This window comes from Pristis pectinata, chromosome 6, assembly GCF_009764475.1.
Source record: "Pristis pectinata isolate sPriPec2 chromosome 6, sPriPec2.1.pri, whole genome shotgun sequence".
NCBI lineage: Eukaryota > Metazoa > Chordata > Chondrichthyes > Rhinopristiformes > Pristidae > Pristis > Pristis pectinata.
This window is the reverse complement of record NC_067410.1, coordinates 76,044,413-76,067,741: the sequence shown is the minus strand read 5'-3', so window position 1 is coordinate 76,067,741 and position 23,329 is coordinate 76,044,413. Positions and strand designations below refer to the sequence as shown.

The window sequence follows — 23,329 nt, the reverse complement described above, 5'->3', positions numbered from 1 at the left end:
CCTTCATATAATGGACATAATCACATGACAATACAGTGTGCCCTATACCGAAGGTAAAATAAATTGTCTTCATTTTAGTTTTGCATTTTAGTTCATTATTATGATACACATAGTTATCACATGAACACCAAGCATTACAATCAAATATGTCTTTTAGAAAAAATTGACATAAAAATATTATGTCTGTAACTGCACCAGGTAGACTTCAAGATCAGATGCAAAACAAAGACTCTGACTCTTAGATATCCTTTTGAATAAGAAATACAATTTTGCAATTTTCAGACCTGACTATATGGATTATATTAGAAAATAACTGATATGGGATTGATGGGCAGACAATGGATGCAGAATTATCTGCACTAAAAGTTAATTGGAAAACACACAAATAGAGGAAAGAATATTTCATATATTAATCAGAAGTCATACCTCCATCTGATCCGCATGCATTCGAACTAAGCGCTGCACCCGTATCTTCTTGCCAGTTCGTGTGTTGTAGATGTTCTCACTTTTTTTTAGCATGCCTTGGTAAACTCGAATGTATGTTAACTGTCCAAATTTGCCTGCCTGATAAATCAAAAGGAAAACTATACTGATACGAGTACAACTTTTCATCAGTATCACTTTAATTTAACATAGTGTTATAGTGGAATTTTTATTCAGAAAAGAAATTCAATTGCACTATTACAATTCAAGGAAATAAGTCCAATTGTGCTTTTCGATTACATTAAGATCAGTCAGATGCTATATGTAAATGTTTAGGTCACCATTTTCATTACTTCAGAGATTGAAATTATATTGTACATTACAAAAAATTCATGTTGTCCAAAAAATAGAAACCAGAGTAGAGTAATCAATCTTTCCTGATAGAAAATGTAAATTCCAGTAATTTAGGTCTACAACATCAAATTTGCTTCCAATCTAAATTTGACAGTCAACAAAGAACAGCTTTTAAAACAAGTTTCAGGTTCAGCACCAATGCAATTTATTTATTTGGCTTATTTAGCTCTCCTGGCAATCAATCAATCATTAGGTTTAATAGTAATCTAACAATGGGGCAGATTGCACATAGTAGTATTCAAAGGGGATTCAACAATTATAAATCACGATGAAACAATTAACTATTTAATTAACTCTATTTTGTCACAGGTAAATCATTTAATGAACTTCCAGCCACTATATCACATTGTTATTTTGTTTGTTGTTACCACTGGCAAACAGCTGTCTTCAAAACAAGATTAGGAAAAAAAAAACCATAACATGAGATTCCAGATTAGTTTTCAATCATGTAGCAATTTAGTTGATTTCTTTTTCCTTCTGTTTTTTTTTCTCCAATTGGCTTTGCAGAAATGGGTGAAACCCATTTTAAATGTTAAGAAGAAATGTTACGAATGCATTGTTTTGCAATTAGATCCACATTATCTTTATAAATCTTTTAACTGATGAGAATTTTCACCTAAAAAAAACTCTGCAAATGTCATGTTCCATTGCATGACAGATATATGTTTTCAGTTTCTCTGGCACTAAAACTAATTTTGAGTTGGTAGATTATGTAAAATTTCTTTGAATTTTAATAAGACTACCAAATCCTATTTTAAAGAGCAACTTACAAACTTGCAAGAACAGTCATTTTTTACCAAGTCATGGAATTAAATGCATAAATAAAATAATAATATTATTGAATTACCTCCAGTTTGAAGGCCAAACCTACAAATGGGTGAGAAGCATCTCTTTTTGGGTCCATAAGAACTTTAACTTTGCCTTCTGAATTCCTGAAGGAAACAATGTTCTTAAAAAGCATTTTTCACTCAGATTTTACAGTTAATTTATGTAAGCATCTGTGCATTCAAATCTGCTCTATCCTATATCAGCCCTGTTTAGCCTTCACCTCAGTTCTCATTGATTAACATTGATTTTTCAGTATGCAAATTGTCCTGTGCAAATTCCTTCCTAAATTCATCCCTCCCTCCCTAACACTAAAAACCTCCATTTTCCATTTCACAAATTCTGACCTACTGTGCAGCCCCCATCATTTGCTTTGGCACAACACACTATAAATTCAGAAGCCTATTCATGACATTCTGGACTTCCCTCTGTTCACCTTCACCTCTCTATCCTTCTATCCTCCTTTGAAACAAAACTCTCCATTTGGAATTTTTCCTACTAGCATGCAGCATCCATTTTTAAGATTTTCTGGTTACAATGTGCAATGGGATATATTTCTATACACACACCAGCTGACATTGAAAAAGTAATCACAACTCTGTCTAAAACTTTACCAATGAATCTAAACAAATTGAACAGAGAAACAAACGAAGAAATATTAACTCCATGAGTATGTATTTAAGCTTCAAAGTTAGATAGCCTATCTCTTTCATCATCTCTTTCTATCTGGGTAAGTGCTTGCTGTGAGAACAGAATTATATGTGCCCCTTAATGTTAAAGCTTCAAATTCTAATACCAGTTGAGTTATTCCCATACCACTGGACAAAACCAATATAGAAGCATAAAAAAAGCATACAGTGGCATGCAAAAGTTTGGGCACCCTTGGTCAAAATTTCTGTTACTGTAAATAGCTAAGCCAGTAAAAGATGACCTGATTTCCAAAAGCATAAAGTTAAAGATGACACATTTCTTTAATGTGTTAAGCAAGATTACCTTTTTATTTCCATCTTTTACAGTTTCAAAATAACAAAAAAAGGAAAAGGGCCCGAAGCAAAAGTTTGGGCACCCTGCATGGTCAGTACTTAGTAACACCCCTTTGGCAAGTACCACAGCTTGTAAACGCTTTCTGTAGCCAGCTATGAGTCTTTCAATTCTTGTTTGGGGGATTTTCACCCATTCTTCCCTGCAAAAGGCTTCTAGTTCTGAGAGATTCTTGGGCCATCCTGCATGCACTGCTCTTTTCAGGTCTATCCACAGATTTTCGATGATGTTTAGGTCAGGGGACTGTGAGGGCCATGGCAAAACCTTCAGCTTGTGCCTCTTGAGGTAGTCCATTGTGGATCTTGAGGTCTGTTTAGGATCGTTATCCTGTTGTAGAAGCAATCCTCTTTTCATCTTCAGCTTTTTTACAAACGGTGTGATGTTTGCTTCCAGAATTTGCTGGTATTTAATTGAATTCATTCTTCCCTCTATCAGTGAAATGTTCCCCGTGCCACTGGCTGCAACACAAGCCCAAAGCATGATGGATCTACCCCCATGCTTAACAGTTGGAGAGGTGTTCTTTTCATGAAATTCTGCACCCTTTTTTCTCCAAACATACCTTTGCTCATTGCAGCCAAAAAGTTCTATTTTAACTTCATCAGTCCACAGGACTTGCTTCCCAAATGCATCAGGCTTGTTTAGATGTTCCTTTGCAAACTTCTGACGCTGAATTTGTGGTGAGGACACAGGAGAGTTTGGAGAAAAAAGGGTGCAGAATTTCATGAAAAGAAAACCTCTCCAACTGTTAAGCACGGGGGTGGATCCATGATGCTTTGGGCTTGTGTTGCAGCCAGTGGCACGGGGAACATTTCACTGGTAGAATTAAATACTAGCAAATTCTGGAAGCAAACCACACTGTCTGTAAAAAAAAAGCTGAAGGTGAAAAGAGGATGGCTTCTACAACGGGATAACGATCCTAAACACACCACAAAATCCACAATGGACTACCTCAAGAGACACAAGCTGAAGGTTTTGCCACGGCCCTCACAGTTCTCTGACCTAAACATCATTGAAAATCTGTGGCTAGACCTCAAAAGAGCAGTGCATGCAAGACGGCCCAAGAATCTCACAGAACTAGAAGCCTTTTGCGAGGAAGAATGGACAAAAATCCCCCAAACGAGAATTGAAAAACTCTTAGCTGGCTACAGAAAGTGTTTACAAGCTGTGATACTTGCCAAAGGGGGTGTTACTTAGTAACAGGGTGCAGGATGCCTAAACTTTTGCTTCGGGCCCTTTTCTTTTTGTTATTCTGAAACTGTAAAAGATGGGAATAAAAAAGTAATCTTGCTTAAAATGTTACAGAAATGTGCCATCTTTAACTTTGCGCCTTTTTGGAAATCAGGTCATCTTTTATTCGCTTAGCTATTCACAATAACAGTAATTTTGACCAGGGGTGCCCAAACTTTTGCATACAACTGTAACTACTAGTTGAATAATTACCATGAACATGCTAACGATTGAAGTTTTAAATCAGTAACAACAAAAAAATAAAACACTTACACTTGGTTGGCAATGGCAAAGTTTTGGACTTCACTTGGATCTGGTAGATAGTCTAGAATAGCATCCAAGAGTGGCTGCACACCCTTATTTTTCAAAGCACTTCCCACTAACATAGGAGAGAATAACCTGCTAATAGTTACTCTCCTTACAGCAGCCTAGAAATCATTGAAGGAAGAAAACAAATATCTAAAAAAATACTAGTACCAGGATAAACTTTACAATTAAAAAACAAAATAATTTCAACAGTTGTTTTACTCCCAGTATGTTTGTTTCACTTTTATTCCTGAAAGACTGAATGATATATAGAAATAATGTTCTAAAATGAGATCCAAACGTCTTGAATGCAACTTCATCATCACCTCATTTGCTTCTTATCAATAACAGCATACAAGATGAAATCTGCAAGCAGCTTAAGTTTGGCACCATATCCTATTTGCAACAAAAACTTACCTTCAGATCACCAATTGTAGGAACTTTCTCTTCAAGAAACATTTCTCCAAGCTGCTCATCCACATTGGCCACACACTCAACCAGCTCTTGACGTCTGTCTGTAGCTTCTGCACGCAGATCAGCAGGAATGTCATCATACTGAATATTCTGACTATGCAAATAAGAAAGACATTAACTTGGGTTCAAATCATTCAAGTACACCTTGTTTTTCATCAGTTATTAAGAAACAAAAAACCAAACACATATTGCCAAAAATCTTTACAACTTAAAACTTAACCAGGTTTCAAACAAAATGTCAAATTATTACACCAACATATGCATAATAGTGGAGGCCCTGACTCTGATCTTTTAAGTGCCTTTGGATAGAGAAGCTATGAAAATGCTGAAAATGTAACACTCTGGTTTAAAGAAGATAAACTGGGTAACTAAAGGCCATTCCAGCTAACATCACTAATGGGTTTCTGGAAGCATTAACATGGATAAAATTAATGCTCATTTTATTCAACTTGCAGAGATTTGTAAAATGCAATTTGTACAAGACTAATTTAATGCAGCAGAGGAAGCAAATACAGTGGATGATTTGTCAATACATTTTGCAATAGTGTTTGCTAAAATATTATAGAGGTTTGTTAATAACATTCAGTATATGCTTTAAGGGAGAAAAGTACCAAAACAGAAGATTTGACCAGAAGAGGCTAATACTTGCTTTTTAGAATGGGATGGGTATAAACACCAGCATCTCCCACAAATCAACTCATTGTCAATTCCTTTTTCAATAGACATTATTTGTACGTGAATGATTGGGACTTGGGTGAATAGAGAACAATAACAAAACAAGTTATGAAGTAAAATCTCTCATGGCGTATCACAGGAGCAAAACAAAATCAAATCCAAAATTTTTCCCTTTTAACTTTTTATTTTGGTATTTATTTGCTCTGTTTGCAATCTTATAATCCACTTGCACATCAAATTTAATCCAATATCCTATTTCCCAGGGAAATAGGATATTGGATTAAATTTGATAGTCAATGTTCATGGAACAGATGTGTCCTGGCTGATCGTTTTCCATTGGGGTTCTATAATGGCATTGTCAGTGCAGATCAATTTCCTGATGAGGATCTGATGCAGATTTCCCAGGGAAACAGGATATTGGATTAAATTTGATGTGCAAGTGGACTACAAGATTGCAAACAGAGCAAATAAATACCAAAATAAAAAGTTAAAAGGGAAAAATGCAAAATAATAAACTTTAGATGGGAGGGGAGAGACAAGGAGGAAGTAGTAATGATCAGATTTAGAGAATTTCAATAGTTCCATTTCGAAAAAATCTTTGGTTTCAGGTAGCATACAACCTGGAGTCAAATTCAGGATTTTGAAATTTAATTCCCAAGAGATATAGAGCCCTATTACTATCAAACAAAATTGGAACCATTTAGACAATATCTAGACTGGATGTCTTAAGAAGCTCTTGTTACTTAGAGAAGATAACAAATTGTTATCTTCTATGTTGTTACTGACTTGAGTCAACTTTGTTTTTAGGGCCTCCCCTCTCCTCTGCCACCCCGAATTCACTGTGCAGAATTTTAATTCCAAAATGAGATGGGTTTGGGTTAGGTGGGAAGTGCAAATGTGCATCAGATCCTCATCAGGAAATTGATCTGCACTGACAATGCCATTATAGAACCCCAATGGAAAACGATCAGCCAGGACACATCTGTTCCATGAACATTGACTATGAGCTCAACACCAAACTGAGTTTCCCAAGCCTGCCAAAAACAGCAAGGCATGCACAACATATGAAGGCATAAGAAATGACAGAACAGTTTCCACCTTCCATGTACAAGATGCATCCTAAGCATTTTCTGGATGTGCTAAATTCATCAGCATACATTCATTATCAAGCCAATGAAATCTTCACAGAATTGGCCATGTTCATCCAACAGATGACAGCCAAGGACTTTTCATATGGGAGAACTAGTCAATGGATCACAACTTGCTGAAAGTCTGTAAAAGAGCGCCAAGGATAACAGCAAACAAAACGTGAAGATATTGGGCAATGAAACGGCCAACTGGAAGATTCCCACCAATAATCAAGACCTTTGAAGACGGACTGTCCAGGAAGAGAGAAGAGAAGAAGAACTGGAATGAACAGCTGGCCAAGAACAGGACCAGAGGAAACAGGGGCCAGCAAATTTTGTATCTTCTCAGTTTACTCCTTTCATCTACAGCAAGTGCAACAGAAACCATCACATCACAATGGGACTCGTGCCACATATGACCACATTTAACATGGGGTCAATCACTAAAGTAGAAACCATCATTCAACATTCAGTTCAATTTTGTTACAACTTCAAGGAATAACAACTATTCCCTGTGCCTAATAGAAAAGGCACTATTTTATCCAATGGAATCAAGATAGCAGCAGAATTTCTGACAACCTTAAAAAGTAATTTTACAAAACAAGTATTATTGTCACTGATCTGGAATTCTGGTGAAATCGGATTTTCTCTAGTTGAATCCAGAGATTATACATAAAGTGTGCTACTAGAACATCTGTATAACATTCTTACCCAAACTGGCCATCAAAGTAAACTGCACGTTCCTCTATGAGATCAATAATGCCATTAAAGTTTCCTTCCAGACCAATTGGAATTTGAACAAATGCAGTGTTAAGATTCAACTTTGATCTGCAAATTGAAAGAAAACCTTTTTTTTTGCACCTTCCTTAAACAAAACACAATTCATTTTGGACGTTCTTACTTTCAAATCTGAAGATGTTAAATAAAAATTAAACCAGTACAATAACATATGTATCATAACTGAAAATAAAATTACCTCTTATAAAATTTAGGAAACATAAATTCAAAAATTACCAAGAGAAGATGGCTCCTAAATGATTCACAACACACATGACCAGTAGGTAAACAGAACATACTATCTCACACAGAACCGAATTTGCAATGACTAAAGGGTACTCTGAAGTGATGATAGGCTGAGGTAAGTAAAAGTAAAACAAAAATAAGGACACCTGTTTCTTCAGGTTATCTGGTGAATCCTATTGGAAAATCTGGGATTAATTGCAATGATCCAAAGGTTTAAATCATCCAGTAATCGTCTCTATCACAAAATGCACATTAAGGACAGGTGCTAACACCACCTGTGATAATGCACTCAAGCACAAGTCATATTTCCCTCTGAAATATTGGAAACAGATGCTTTTGACACATTAAAATATCAGACTAAATTTTATTAATATAATACATGTTTATCAAGTAATGGCTGCAGAACTATCACTGGCTAAATTTCAGCTCCTAAGAGCATTACACAGAAACAGATAGGGATTTTATACAGACTTACAAAATACTTATTTATTATGTCTCAATCTGCCATCTAGTGGCAGAAATTTAGATGATTAGCATGAACTGAAGTTTGGCCACAAACTGGGCAAGAATTAAAAATAAACAAAATCACCACATATTTTGTTGGGATGGAAAAGATGAAAAGGTTCAATAGGAATATTGTCAAGAGAATCAATATTCTAAGAATCTAGACAAGTAGGTTGGAGTAAAAAAAGATTTATTATATTAATAAAGGTGCATAGCAAATCTCCAAATTATGAAAAGAAAATTAAAGAAATCTATACTCAAATGAGAGAAATGAATAAAGATGATAAAATTGTTTGGAGAGATGCACGTCATCCTAACTTATTACTAAATGGAGAAAAAGGAGAGAAATTCCCACAACATGTAAAGGATTCCTTCTTCTTGTTACCTGTAATGAGGGATCTGAGGACCGTCACTTTATAAATGATTTAAAAAAAGTAAAAATTGATGTAAAATACTCAAAAAGAAACATATTGGAAGAGGAATTAAATCCTTGAGAGTAACATGCAGTAACAAAGATTTTGCTGAAATCAGCCAAAATTTTCTGTGTGCCTGCATCTTTAAGATTTCACACAAATTCAGAAATTCTCACGTTGCAGAGTACTTTTGCCAACTCTACTTCAACACTTAACTCCAGAGGACATAGCTTAATCCTTTCATTACACTGTGCTGCATTTTGGGACACAAATGTACTGCTCAATTACATTACAAATTTTTGCCATTTTCCTTCAGTTCTTTCCAATTTGAAACTCTTCCTCTCAGAAGTACTTCAGTGTGTATCAGGAGCCTTACAAATCAAAAAACAACAAAATGCAGATGCTGCAAATCTGAAATAAAAGCAGAAAATGCTGGAAGTGCTTAGGTCAGCAGTGCCTAAGGAGGAATGGATGTGATAAAAGGCAATGACCCAAAATGTTAATTTGTTTTTTTCTTTCCAGGGATGCTGCTTACCAGTTGAACATTCAGCTGAACATTTACAGCATTTCCTGGTTTTATATCAGGAGTACTGCATTATCTAAGGAGGCAGTCTCAAAAAATAGTTAGAATGTATATGAAAAATAATGAATGTTCAAGCCTTTTTAATGCCATAAATCAGTTGTATTACAACACATGTAAGTCATGGAAAGTCTCAAATTCAACAGTTTGACATCGTGCATTCACCAACGAACCTCATTTGTTGAAGAGCACGATTGGGATTAGCTCCCAACCTGTCCAATTTATTAATGAATGTAAGGAATGGAACACCGTAACGCTTCATCTGTCTGTTTACAGTCATTGTCTGGCACTGAACTCCACCAACTGAACATAAAACTAGAACAGCTCCATCCAAAACTCTTAATGCACGTTCCACCTCTATTGTAAAATCAACGTGTCCTGGAAAACAGAAAATAATACTAAGATAAATGAATTAAAACATCTGGGTTGCTGCTGACTACATTAGAAGGTGCTACATAAGGGTGCTATATTGAAATTTGTTGTCGGCGTTGAGATGTTACAATTTTCCAATGTTTGATAAATGACAGGACTGAAGCAGTGTCAGTACTTCACCAAGTAGCAAGTTTTGCAATTTTTCTACAACACCTTGACATTGAGAATGGTGTGCTTCTGAACTTTGAATATGGAATCTTCCCTGTTTATAACTTCTGCTCTCAAGTGAATTAACTACCTTCCAAAGAAAAGTCACTGTGGAATTCCCAATTGCTCCATTAAAAGAAAATTAAGAATTAGTATCTTCCATCTTTCCTGTAATGCCTATTAGAATAGTCCATAGATGTGTGAGAATTAAATTAATTCTGCCTGTAAAATCTGCCACACCACACAGATATTTAATAATTAAGTTCACGGATAAATGACCTCAGAAGTCAAACTGTACCCTGTTACAAGTTGCCAACCTTAAGTGAACAAGAAAAATGGGGAAGATTTTAAACATTTGTTTGTGTTCACTGGTTTAAGATGGATGAGCATTTGTATATATTTTTTTAAATTGAAAGTTCCCAAAACATTAAATAAAAATGAAGTGTGATAACTTTGTTAAGGGCTGGGAAGGTGGGGCGGACAAGTTTCTGGTGCATCAAATAAATCACAATGCACTGAATCTGCATATTCCCTCAACAATCTTCCATCCAAATCTCAACATAACTCTCTTCTGACAAGCAATTTTTCACTGGATTCTTTTGCCCTTCTCAGAATTATTCAAATCTGCTCTAACTTTATCTTTAGCATTTCATGGATATCAATCACTGTCTCATATATTACCTGGTGTATCAATTATATTGACATTCCTTGATTTCCATACCGTGTAAGTGGCTGCGGATTGGATAGTGATACCTCTTTGCCGTTCCAGTTCCATGGAATCCATTACAGCACCCACCCCATCTTTTCCTTTTACCTGCCAATCAAATATTAACATGGAATAATTACATTTAAGAATTAATTCCAATTTATCTTCATTCTGATATATTTGTTAACTGATGAAATGCTTGCCCACCTAAGTTTGGACATTAATATTATTCATCATACTTCAGATTAAAAAAAATTAACAGGTTGAATTAACAGGCTGCTGTGTTAATTTATCTGTCAGTGGCATGCTTGGAGTTACTTAATAAACTTTCGAACCCGTGGAAATCTCTTCGTACTTTATTTTAAAAGAGGGCCACAATTAAAAGATTTATTGTTCTGATATTCCGATGTATTATTGTTTGCACGATAACAATACCACATTCATAACAATTGCCCGTTTATACTCTAAGGGAATAATTCATCAACAAGTGACTTTTCTTACTTCATTGGAAACTACACATTCTGCAGCACTGATCTGACTGAACTATCAAACAAAATAATTTAACAAGGTAACCCCAAGATTTTCATAATAAACAAACAAAAATGCTGAAATCACTCAGCGGGTCAAGCAACATCCATGAGTAACAAAGCAGGCGTGTCATTTCAGTCAATGACCTTCCATCAGAATTGGAAAAAGTTGGAGCTAAGTCACCAAGATGAAGTAAAATATTCACCTCTCTCCACAGATGTCATTGACTTGGATACTTCAGGCATTTTGTTTTTAAGTTCAAATTTTGGACATCTTTAATGATTCATTCTTGGATTTTTATTCAAAAATTGATAATTCCTTCAATAAAATGAGTTTAAGAAAAAAAACTAATAAAGAGTGGTTAACTGACTACTTACAAACTGGACATTTCTCTACGTGTACTTAAAATAGTTATAACCCAGTCAGAAAAAAGTAATATCCTTATTTTCAAGTTTTAAGATAAATGCAGACTTTTTATTTTCTAGCAGATGAACAGGCTTCAAAAGAATATTTGTATTAGTCATATGACGCTGCTATTTGGAAACACTGAGTAAAAGTTTAATATTTTTGTTCAAACATGCTCCACATAAAAGTCTGCAATACACAAAGCAGACCTCAGAATTATTTCATTCCAGCTCTGAAACCAACAAATGTGACCTGCTTGCCAGGTTTTAAATATGACTGAAAAGACTTCGCTCTGTGTGTAGGCTTTAGTAATTTAAATAAACTGAAGTGACTTATAAGAACTAGGCCGCTAAAAAAGATAAATGGTATATTTTTCTGATGAAATTACCTATTAGGAGTAGACTTCAGCCAAAAAAAAACTCTTTCAAATTCCCTAGAACTTAATCAGTCGACAGGTTAAAAATGGACATGTATTTGAGCAGCTTAAAATGATTCTTAGTACCTCATGCATTTCAGCTATTCTTCCTGTATAGTATAGAACTCTTTCTGTCAGTGTTGTTTTCCCAGAGTCAATGTGCGCAGAGATTCCTATATTCCTAATCATTTTGTTAGGTAATATTCCAGATGAACATTGTCGACAAGCGTTCATAAGAACCTGGTAGAAAATGAAGAAAATATTGATTTTATAACACCTTTATACTGCTTTTCAAGAAATTCTGCACGTAATATGATTTAATATCCAAAATAATTGTGAACATCTCATAAGTAAAACATTATTGACATTATATCACCAGGATTTCAGAGTTTTTAAAACACACCTCCTACAACTTTTCCCACTGACTTCCCCTTGGACAGTAATCTGCACACAGTTATCCAAACCAGCTAAGTGGCTGAACCTTGAATTTTCTCATTGTTGGAATTACAAATCTTTCCAATTAGAATCATAACGGAAAGTTAACTTACAAACTGGTTGAACAGGCATAATACAAGTTTCATGAAGCTTACTGGTACTTTGTATTGGAGACACAAAAGATTGCAGATGCTGGAATCTGGAGCAACAATCTGCTGGAGGAACTCAGTGGGTTGAGCAGCATCTGTGGGAGGAAAAGAACTGACAAGATTTCGGGTTGAACCCATGCAAGGTTTTGACCTGACATATCAACAATTCCTTTCCTCCCACAGATGCTGCTCGACCTGCTGACTTCCTCAGCAGATTGTTTTTTGCTGGTGCTTTCTATTGACAGCTGCCCAATTTTAGTGGTGTAAACTTGGGCATGGTAATGTCCTGACATTTGTTAACTTCTCTTGAAGCGTTTCATAATGAGATATGTAAGATGCCCCTAAGAGAAAATTACAATCAAAAACTTGTGATTTTCCTTGCTCAGTTTAGAGACTCAAAGATGATAGAAGGATTCCTTCTGCTACTACAAAATGCCAATCAAAAAGAGAGGTTCTTACTTTAATGCAGTTTCCAATATACTACAAGCATTATTGAATTGTAGTTCGACAAGTGTTGTGTTTCTAGTCTCTGATCTGCCCTGACTCTGGTGGTAGCAATACTACCTCAACAGAACCACACTGCAGCAGGCTTAAATTATTGTTCACAAATGTGAAACAATATTGGCATTCCTCGTAACAAATGGATTGAGCTAAAAAACCAGTAGAGGAGGAATATAAACAAATACTATATCAAGCAAAAAGTAAAGTAATATTCCTGTGAAGCAATCTGGGTTACCTAACAATATGATTCTATAAAGATGCTGGTTTATACAGGGCAAAGAGGGAAGCTGTTCCTAGTAGTAGATGGCTCAAGGCATTAAAGATTTAAAGTTTTGGACATAAGGTGCAAGGAAAAACATTATCTTCACTCAGAGAATAGTAAGGATATGGAACTCTCTGTCTGAAGAAACAGAGTCAGTGCCTTTGAAAGGAAACTGGATAGACATTTCAGAGGATAAGCTGCAGGATTATGGAGAAAGGCCACAGGAATAGAACTGAGAGGATTGGTCTACAGGAAACTGGCAGAGATTCAATGGGCCAAATGGTCAACTCCTGTGCTATAATAATTAAGAAACTGGCAAATTATAAAGGTTTCTCATATCTTTGATGACAGTAACAAACCAAAATCCAGTTTGCAGAGAAAAATTATGAACTGGCTGAAGTAATTTTAAACTAGTTTAAATAATTTGACATAAATAAATGAGAAGAATAAATATTACATTGAGCTTCCAGAGATCAATCCTGGTTCAGTGGGAGCGGAAGGGAATGCCAGCAACAGCACCAAGCACATTGAAAGGTGAGGTGCTGGCTGACAAAGCTGCAATACAGAACTATTTACAGGCTAAACAGAGACAAAGCTAAGTGATCCCGTGGCCAATAGATCAGGTCAAAGTTCTACAGTCCTGCCTCATCTAGTTGTGAATGGTGGTGGACAATTAAACAGCTAACAGGAGGAGCCTGCTCCAAGAACATCCCCATCCTCACTGGTGGCAGGGTCCAGTACATAAACACGAAAGAGAAGGCATTTGCTTCAGCCAGAAATGCCAAGATGATCCCTCTCAACTTTCTCCTGCGATCCCTGCAATCAAAGAAGCCAGTCTTCAGCCAATTCTATTCAGTCGACATCAAATCAAGTAGGTACTGAGGGCACTGGAAACAGCAAAGACAATAAGGCCAGACATCTGTATGAAAACTTGCATTCCAAAACTAGCTGCACGTCTGGTCAAGCTGTAAGTGCAGTGCTGACACAAGAAAATGCAGATGCTAGAATCTGGAGCAAAAAGATGTCAGAATTGTTTTTTTTTTTACACAGAGAGTGGGGGCGGTGGGGTACGTGGAACGCACTGCCGGCAGAGGTTGTGGGGGCAGATACATTCAGGACATTTAAGAGATTCTTAGATAGACACATGAATGATAGAGAAATGGAGGACTATGTGAGAGGGAAGGGTTAGATAGATAATAGAGCAGGATAAAATGTCGACACAACATTGTGGGCCAAAGGGCCTGTAATGTTCTGTATTCTATGATACCTAGTTTGGATTTTGCAAGGACAACATGGCTCCAGACCTCACCACAACCTTAATCCAAACATGGACGAAAGAGCTGAATTCCAGAGATGAGACAAGAGTGACTGCCCTCGACAACAACAACAGTATTTCAGTGAGTGTGATATCAAGAAGCTGTGGTAAAATTATGTCAGGAAGACACTCCAATGAGCAGAGTACTACCTTGCACAATGGGAGATAGTTGTTGGAGATCAATCATCCCAGCCCAAGAAAACTAATGCAGGAATATCTCAGGGCAGTGTCCTAGGTCCAACCATCTTTAGCTGCTTCATTAATGACCTTCCTTCCATCCTAAAGCCAGAAGTGGGGACATTTGCTGATGACTGCACAATTTTCAATTCCATTCACAACTCCTCAGCAAATGAACCAGTCCATGGCTGCATGCATATATACCAAGTCAATAATCAGGCATGGTCTGATAAGTGGCAAGTAACATTCGACCCCCAAATGTCCCAGACAATAGCCATCTTCAACAAGAGGAAGTTTAAAAACCTACCAATGGATATGGTAATAGCATCAAATGTCAAGTCCCCCATCAGCAAAATCCTGTGGATTCACCACTGACCAGAAATTTAGTCGAATGACCCACTTAAGTGATGACAAAAGCAGGTCGAGGTTGGGCATCCTGTGACATGTGACTCATCCACTGACATCCCAGTCATTCCACCATCTAGAAGGCATGTCAGGAATGTAATGGCATACTCTCCATTCGCCTGGATGAATGCAGCTCCAACAACACTTGAGAAACTCAACAATATCCAGGACAAAGCAGCCCACTTAATTAACATATCACCAACCAACTTAAATATTTATTCCACTGACAGACAGTGGCTCCAGTGTGTGCCACTAAAAAAATGAACTTTAGTTACTTATCTAGGATAACCTGACATCCTTCAAAACTCACCATCTCTTACCAAGGACAAGGGAACAGTCACATTGGAACAATACCTCCAGCTACAGATTCTCCTCCCTGTCACATACCATCCCAACTTAAAATATAATACCAGTCCTTCATCATCCTGGGAACTACATCCAGGAGCTCCCTGAACAGCACTGTGGAAACACCTTCAGAAGGGCTGCAACAATTCAATAAAGGTGGCTCACTACCAACTTCTCAATGGCCCTTCAAGCTGATACCCACATCAGAAAAACTAAACTTAGATGGGCAGCAGTGGTGCAGCTAGTAGAACTGCTGCCTCAGTTCTAGCAACTGAAGTTCAATCCTGACCTCCATTGCTGTCTTTGTGGAGTCTGCACATTCTCGCTGTGACCACATGGGCTTCCTCCAAGTGATCTAGTTTCCTCCCACACCCTAAAAATTCATGGATTCATCGATTAATTGGCCACTGTCAATTACCCCTGTTTTGTAGATGAATGGTAGAATCTGGGGGAGTCGATGGAAGTAATTAAATGGGTTCGGGTGGAATTTTTCTGAATGGGTTTTTGATGGTTGCCATGGACTCAGTGGGCCAAATGGCCTGTTTCTTTGCTGTGTGATTCAATGTAACATTGCTGGAAAGATTGTGGCAGTTCAATCCACACTATGTTCTGATAGACTACAGTTCTATGCTCAATTTCTGGGGCCAGTTCTTTTCTAAGTAAAAAAGCAAAAAATCGCTATGATAACAAGACTTACACACATTCAGAGTCAAAACATATCAGAGAGCTGCTTGAGAGTCTTCAATGTCAGAAGAGATTTAAATGATCAAAAAACTAAACAACTTATCAGTTCCAAGGATCATTAGAAGAACTTTTATAGTGCAATCTTTAAAAAGTTAATAGTTATTTTTCATGACCAATCATATTAATAATGTTCTTTGGCTACACAATTATAATATTCACAGGATCTTATGAAAATTAATATGTTCATTTCATAAAGCATCCAAAGTCAATGTGGTCACCATAGTCTTGTGGCAGTCCCTTGGGAACAAATGTAACTTGCTTTTATTCCAGTTTTGTAAGTTTGAGGTGATTGATGAAGCAAATGTGGGAAAAGCAGTCTCTTCTATAGATGGTGCAGCAGTGTCCGATGGAACAGATGGGTATATAGTTTGTGAGGTGGTGCATTGCTTCTGCCATCTACAGAGCTTCTGTGCTCCTGATGTGCAGACCTGAAGTTCTCAATACCATCCTGCAATGTTCCTTCTTCATTTTGAGCAGTGATGAGCTGGGGATTCCAGGAGTCAGAGAGGATGTTGCCTTTTCTCCACCTGATAATTTCTTCCTGCTGCACAGCTTTGTTTCAGTAGTCCATTATCAAGCACGAAAGCAGCATGGCCCATCCAGTGGAGCCAACTGAGCGTAATTAGGATCTCAGTTCTGAAGTTCTTGATCAGAGCAATGACAAGGACATTGGTTCACATTCTTTCAGTAAATTTTGTAGAGATAGAGTTGGTGGTATATTTCAAGTGCCTTGAGATGCCTATGGCAGGTAATCCAGATCTCAGAAACACAAATGGGAGCAAGACATGAGTTTTTGTACATGGAGCAAGACATGAGTTTTTGTACCGGAAGCAAGATATGAGTTTTTGTACTGGGTCTTTGGTCTTGATCTTCAAACATCCTTTTCCTCAATCAATCAAAGTCTGTGTTGGTAGTTGGAAGGCAATGATTAATTTTGTCATTGATGTCTGCCTTCACTGAGGCAGACATAAAATGGTTTACATTTTCAGAGTATCACCATGAAGCACTATTGTCAGGGGACAGTGTTGAACATGGGTGCAGGTTGGAAGAGGTCTTTCATCTTGTCAACATTGAATATAAAGTCCATCTCTCATATGCTTAGGTGAATGAGTCGATGATGGTATGGAGCTTCTGTAAAAATTAGCAAAATGCTGCTTACCCTGTACTGAATTTCAGCAATCAATCTAGTATGGTTCAATCCCAAAGCTGAAATATTGCACTGCGATTGTAACTGCCTACTTAAGAACTTACTTGACTTTGGGACAAACTGCTGTTGTGCAAGACAAAAATGCAAGTTCTTTCTTCTAGTATTCGCCACTGAAAGGGGCCAGTGATGGAGGAGAAATCTGAAGTTCCCCTTCAGATCACAAACCAGAATCACTACCGCTGGGGATGTTCAATCTAGTTACAACATCTCCCTTGCCCTGACACTTTCAACAGACGTACCAGCACCAGAATCACTTACAAGAATCAACATTTGGGGATCTATACCCTGCCTACGCAACTGGAGGCAGAAGAAACTGAATGAGGCAACAGATGCGGGTTGCCAACGACACCGGGGACAACAGTGCGCATTCAACCGGCGGAAGGCGGGACGCCTGCCTCACTAACCACGGTCCCTCAGCCTGCTCACGCAGTGAGTGACCCCCCCCCCCCCCCCGGCCTGCGACACAGGCCTCGGACCCCTTCTCCCGCAAATCCCGCCCACCTGGGGGCCGGTCTCACCTGCCGCCGGACACTGCGCAAAACGGCGGGCCGCGCCAGCTTCCATGACATCGAGAGGGCGGCTTTCAACAGGTACATGACGGCCAATGCTGCTGCCCCACGCCGCCGGCTGCTGCTGCTCGCAAGGTCGGAGCTGCCGCTTCCGCCTCGCTGCGCCGGACTCCGCGCACTGCGCCCTCCACCGACGGCACCCGCTCCAGTCCGGGCGTTCCGACAGCGGCCACCCAGAGCGCTCCACCTGCAGGGGTGAATACAGCGGTGCGGGCCGGCAAGGCGCACGTTGTCTAGTTACATCGCACCAGTCAGGCATTCAAGTTGCTTTTACCACTGTTCACAACAAATAAAATTGTTTTCGCAGCTGCAACGTGGGTACACGGTAAGCTTCCACATAATCAGTTGCTTGTCTACTCAAAACGTTTTATGATCGGGGCGTACAGCAGCTCATCAATCCCGAGGGCATGACTCAACCCTTACCCCGATGGCTTTTGTTTTTTGTTTGACGTTATTTATTTCTGAAGCACATTGGCTGACTTCTTTTTGTACCTCTATAATTTCTCCGTGGTACAACTTTCCTCCCAGTTTCATTTAGTCTCGTCGTGGATGTAAGAACTTTTAAGAACTGAGTGTACCACTTGGCATAGCTTTGATACGTTGTTGGAGTCGACGGACAGACTTTTCTATTAGCTGAGAATTACCGCCTTCAACAAAATATGTTCGATTGAAAGCTGTCATTTTGTATAACTAAGCAGCAACACCAAAGCTTGGGATGAAACAACTTGAGAGAACAGTAAGACAGTGTGAGCACCAACCATGACTGCGTATCACCTATAATGGTTTGTGATATGCCGGGTAATTAACAACGCAAAAGTCTGTAAATCAAGTTTGTGCATGTATGAAAATAATTTTCCAGTAGCCTCGCTTGAAACTAGTCAGGACCTCATTTGCAGTGCCATTTTAAAGTATGTTTTTAACGAAGGTTGAATTTCTAGATCAACATTTTCAGCTACTTCAAAGCACATTAGTGTTGAGTGAAGTTTTGTTTGTACCCAGTTTTGAGAAAAAGATTTTACCCTTTTGAAACCCTGTACTGAGACGCTGTTTAGAGAACCTAACAAGAATCAATGAACTCAGCCAGCACTTAAATTTTAGTACAACTATCCTTATGTCCTCTTCCTGAGACCTTCCATGTGCAGACAGCTGCTACCCAAAACCCTTTATCTCCCGCACATCTCCATTAAACTTACCCCCCTCACCTTAAATACATGTACTCTAGCATTTGACATTTCTACCCTGCGAGAAAGATTCTGACTGTCTACCCTATCTATGCCACTCATAGTTTTATAAATTTCTATCAGGTCTCCCCTCAGCCTCTGAAGCTACAGAGAAAACAACCCAAGTTTGTCCAACCTTTCCTTATACCTCAGACCCTCTAATCCAGGCAACATCCTGGTAAACCTCTACTGTACCCATTCAAAGCTTCCACATCCTTCCTGTATTGGAGCAACCAGAATTGCACACAGTACTGCAAGTGTGACCTCAAGTGATCACAATCCTATATACTTACATGGCCACTTTCAGGGAGCTGAGGACTTGGACCCCAAAATCCTCCTGTACACCAATGCTGTCAAAAGTCCTGCCATTAGCTATATACTTTCCACTAACATTTGACCTCCCAAAGTGCAGCACCTCACACCTGCTTAGATTAAACTCCATCTGCCATTTCTCCACCCATATCTGTAACTGATGTATTTACAAAGAAGTTCCCATATTATTAAATTCAAAAATCTGATGTACATACATATGTTCGTTCCTACAAACAGCAGAACTAGTTTCCTCCCTCTCTCTTTCTCTCCACTTTTGGTCATTGTTCTTTCTTATCAGTCTTATGTGTTTTTTTACGTCATTCATTACAATACTGTGGAGGTATGGTTACCATGTAGAGCGAATTTGTGTATTTTCCAACTTCAACGTATGAACTTCTGTAAAAACTGAACTCATTCATAACCCAGGGAAGGCCTGCTCATGGGTAATGAATTTTCTGACCTCGTCTCAGTCTATCTTCTTCAGAAAACATCACGCAATCATCAATAGACTATTCCATCAGCCTCAATAAATGTAATCTCATCCCAAACTTCGCTGTCTATTTTCTAGCTGTTCAGAATTTCCTTTAGTCACCCATACACATGCTACATTTGTTCCTGATACCCCAAAAATTCCAAATTAAATTTCTTATCCGTGTTTGGTTTTATCTTGCCCCTATATCTTTCATCACTTCTAGAGCTAAGCCCTTCAGGAACTGTAATTCCTCCAACTCTGCATCACACTTCCTAACCAACATTTAAAACATCATCACGCAACCATTGGAATTCTCTCCTGAAAACCCTTCCTTTAAATTCATCTCTGAGGTTTTGAAGATGTCTTTTGACTTGGTCTCAACTTTTTATCTAATTGCTGTGAAATGTCTTATGATCTTTTCCCCCCATGTTAAAAGCAATTTGTGCAACGTTTAACTTTTAAACAAAATATGACCTTTCTTTAAAAACTATTGTCCTAAAGCTGGATGGCAATCTGAAATGTTACATGCTTCAGTGAAATTACTAATATTTTCATTGTCATGATGATACTTCTTTTCTGCAGTTGTGTTGTATGTTAGCTTTGCATTTATCTCCCAGTAGAAAGTAAGGTTCACCTTCCACCCCATCAGTTTGTACATTCAACAAATCCTGTGTATGGGCAGGCACGGTAGTGTAGTGGTTAGCGTAACGCTATTACAGCACCAGCAACCTGGGTTCAATTCCAGCTGCTGTCTGTAAGGAGTTTGTATGTTCTCCCCATGTCTGCGTGGATTTCTTCTGGGTGCTCCGATTTCCTTCCACGTTCCAGATGAACGGGTTAGGAAGTTGTGGGCACCCTATGTTGGTGCTGGAAGCATGGTGACACTTGCAGGCTGCCCCCAGAACACTTTATGCAAAAGATGCATTTCACTGTGTGTTTCGATGTCACTAATAAAGATATCTCAATAATTTCTGATCCTTCAACATGATGCCACCACCCATCCTTCCTTTTATAGTATTCCAATTGGACTGTTCACTCTCACCAAAACTCAGTCCCTTTCTTACAGCATTTTCCAATTCATCTGCAAGAGATGTATCACCTGTCCCTTTGCATGTTCCTACTATCTCTGCACCCAAACACTCCTTCCAAGTTAAGCATCAAAGTGAATGTAACTCTTTCAATCAGTGCATGCATCTGGTGCTCACCGTGTGGTCTCTTCTTCAGTGGAGCAACCTAATGCAAATTGAATGATTGATGTGTGGAACAGCTCCATTCAGACTGCAAATGTGACTCTGAGCTTCCAGTTGCATGTCACTTTAATTCGCCATCCCATTGTGACTCTGTCTTTGGCTTTTTACAAAGCTCAAGGAATATCATCTCATCTTTCATCTTAGCACACTCTAGCCCTCAGGATCTAACGCAGTGCAACAATTTCAAAAAACCAATCCTTCCAGTTTGTATCACAACTGGCCAATCCTGATTATCAGTCTGAAACATTAACTTTGAATTTTCTCTCTCCATAGATGTTTCCTGACCTGTTGAGTATTTCCAGTATTTTCAGATTTCCAGCACTTGCAGTGTTTTACTTCTCCAATGTTTTGTGCCACCATTACCATACATTTTTCCCTTTTATTCTTTCTGTTTCTGTTATCATTCATCTTGTTCTATTTATATCTGCTCCAGGCAGGTTAGCTGCAATGACCTATCTAAGTGTCTCTTAAATGCAATTGTACCCACATCTACCACATCCTCTGCGTGAAAACTTGCCCCTCAGGTCCTTCTTAAATCTTTCCCCTCTCACCCTAATGCCATCTATGCCACCTAGTTTTAGACTCCCTTGGGAAAAAGACTGTGACTATTCACTTTATCAATGATTTTATATACTGTACTTCTATAAGGTCACTGCTCAGCCTCCTTCACTCCAGGGAAAACAGTGTCAGCCTATCCAGTCTCTCCTTGTATTCAAGACCTCTGGTCCCAGCACCATCTTTGTGAAGCCTTTTTGCATGGTGTCTAGCTTAAGCATATCCTTCCTGTTGTATGGTGACCAGAACTGCCTACAATATTGCAGGTGAGGTTTTATCAACATCTTGTACAGCTGTAACATGATGCCCATTTCTTGTACTCATTGCCTTGTCCAATGAATGCAAGTGTGCCATACACCATCTGCCCTACTTTGTCGACCTGTGTCGCCATTTTAAGGGAACTATGTACTTGTTTCCCTAGGTTTCTGTTCTACAAGATTCTCCAGGGCCCTGCCATTCACTGTGTATGTCCTGCCCAGGTTTAACTTCCAAAATGCATTACTTTGCATTTGACTGAGTTAAATTCCATCTGCCATTCCTTTGCTCACTTTCCCAGTTGACCTTGATCCTGTTATAACCTTAGAACACTGTCCATTACACCACCAATTTTGGTGTCATCTGCAAACTTCATGCAAAAATCTGCAAATCATGCCGCCTACATTCTCATCCAAATCGTTAATATGTATGACAAACAACTGGGGGCTCATCACCGATCCCTGCAGCACACCACTGGCCACAGGCTCCAACCTGAAAAACAACCCTCCACTACCACCCTCTGACTCCTACCACCAAGCCAATTTTGTATCCAGTTGGCTAGCTCACCTAGATTGCATGTGATCTCACCTTCTGGACCAGCCTACCACGTTGGACCTTGTCGAAAGCTTTCCTGAAATCCTGCCTCTAAAATCCCACCACCCTGCCTCTTCGAAAGAACTCAAATTCATTAGACAGGGACAAAGCCCTGCTGACTATCCATAAACAGTCCTTACCTTTCCAAATGCAGATAGATCCTGTTTCTCAGAATCCCCCCCCCCCCAAGTAACTTTCCTACCACTGATGTAAGGCTTGCTGGCCTGTAGTTCCCAGATTGTCATTGCAGTCCTTTTTAAACAAAGGCACAACATTAACCATCCACCAGTCTTCTGGTACCTCACCCGTGACAAAGGAAGATATAAAATTCTCTGGCAGGACCCTTTCAATTTCTTCCCTTGCTTCCCACAATGCCCTACTTGGTCAGGCCCTGGTGATTTATCCACCTTTATGTGCTTCGACTGCCAACTCCTTTGTAATATTGATATGTTTCAGGACATTGTTCTCTTCCCTGAATTACCTAGCTTCCATGACCTTCTTGTGACCTCGTTAGTCAGGTCCCAGATCAGGCAGTCAAAAGGCCAGCAAACTCCCCTTCTTTATTGCTGGCAGCCTGTAAAAAAAACAGTAGTATAAAAGTTTGTATTAAACGGGTGTGGGGAACTTACTCTTTCCAAACCTTCTAGCCCTTATAGGAGTTCGCCTGTGCCCCTTACAACAAAGAACATTTTCTTTTTGTATTTCAGATTTTCAGCATATGCAGTATTTTTTATTTTCAATTTTACAGGCTAACAATCCATTGGAAGGATCCAATACCCCCTACTACTTTTCAATGGTTCTCTCAAACTATATGATGTTTAAACTTGGAAAAAATTAGGAGTGGTACTGTTGATCCTTCGCTTAAATTTGAAGATATTTGGAGTCCATTTATTCAAT

The 23,329-nt window shown here is 38.7% G+C and overlaps 1 protein-coding gene across 2 annotated transcripts in view; it reads right to left on the bottom strand.

Annotated features, from left to right (window-relative positions):
- gfm1 (G elongation factor, mitochondrial 1) overlaps positions 1 to 18,020 on the bottom strand; it is a 54,320-nt gene extending 36,300 nt beyond the window's left edge. Inside the window, exons 1-9 of one of the 2 annotated variants that reach the window (XM_052017190.1) lie at positions 17,724 to 18,020; positions 11,753 to 11,905; positions 10,293 to 10,425; positions 9,206 to 9,410; positions 7,224 to 7,340; positions 4,654 to 4,804; positions 4,204 to 4,358; positions 1,685 to 1,769; positions 427 to 564 (exon numbers count right to left, since the gene is read on the bottom strand). In XM_052017190.1, the coding sequence (XP_051873150.1) occupies positions 427 to 564; positions 1,685 to 1,769; positions 4,204 to 4,358; positions 4,654 to 4,804; positions 7,224 to 7,340; positions 9,206 to 9,410; positions 10,293 to 10,425; positions 11,753 to 11,905; positions 17,724 to 17,801 (1,215 nt within the window). In that variant the 5' untranslated portion in view covers positions 17,802 to 18,020. Of the gene's footprint in view, positions 1 to 426; positions 565 to 1,684; positions 1,770 to 4,203; positions 4,359 to 4,653; positions 4,805 to 7,223; positions 7,341 to 9,205; positions 9,411 to 10,292; positions 10,426 to 11,752; positions 11,906 to 17,723 lie in introns of those variants that run through there. The other variant, XM_052017191.1, reaches the window with a different exon arrangement.
- Positions 18,021 to 23,329: the final 5,309 nt, after the last annotated feature.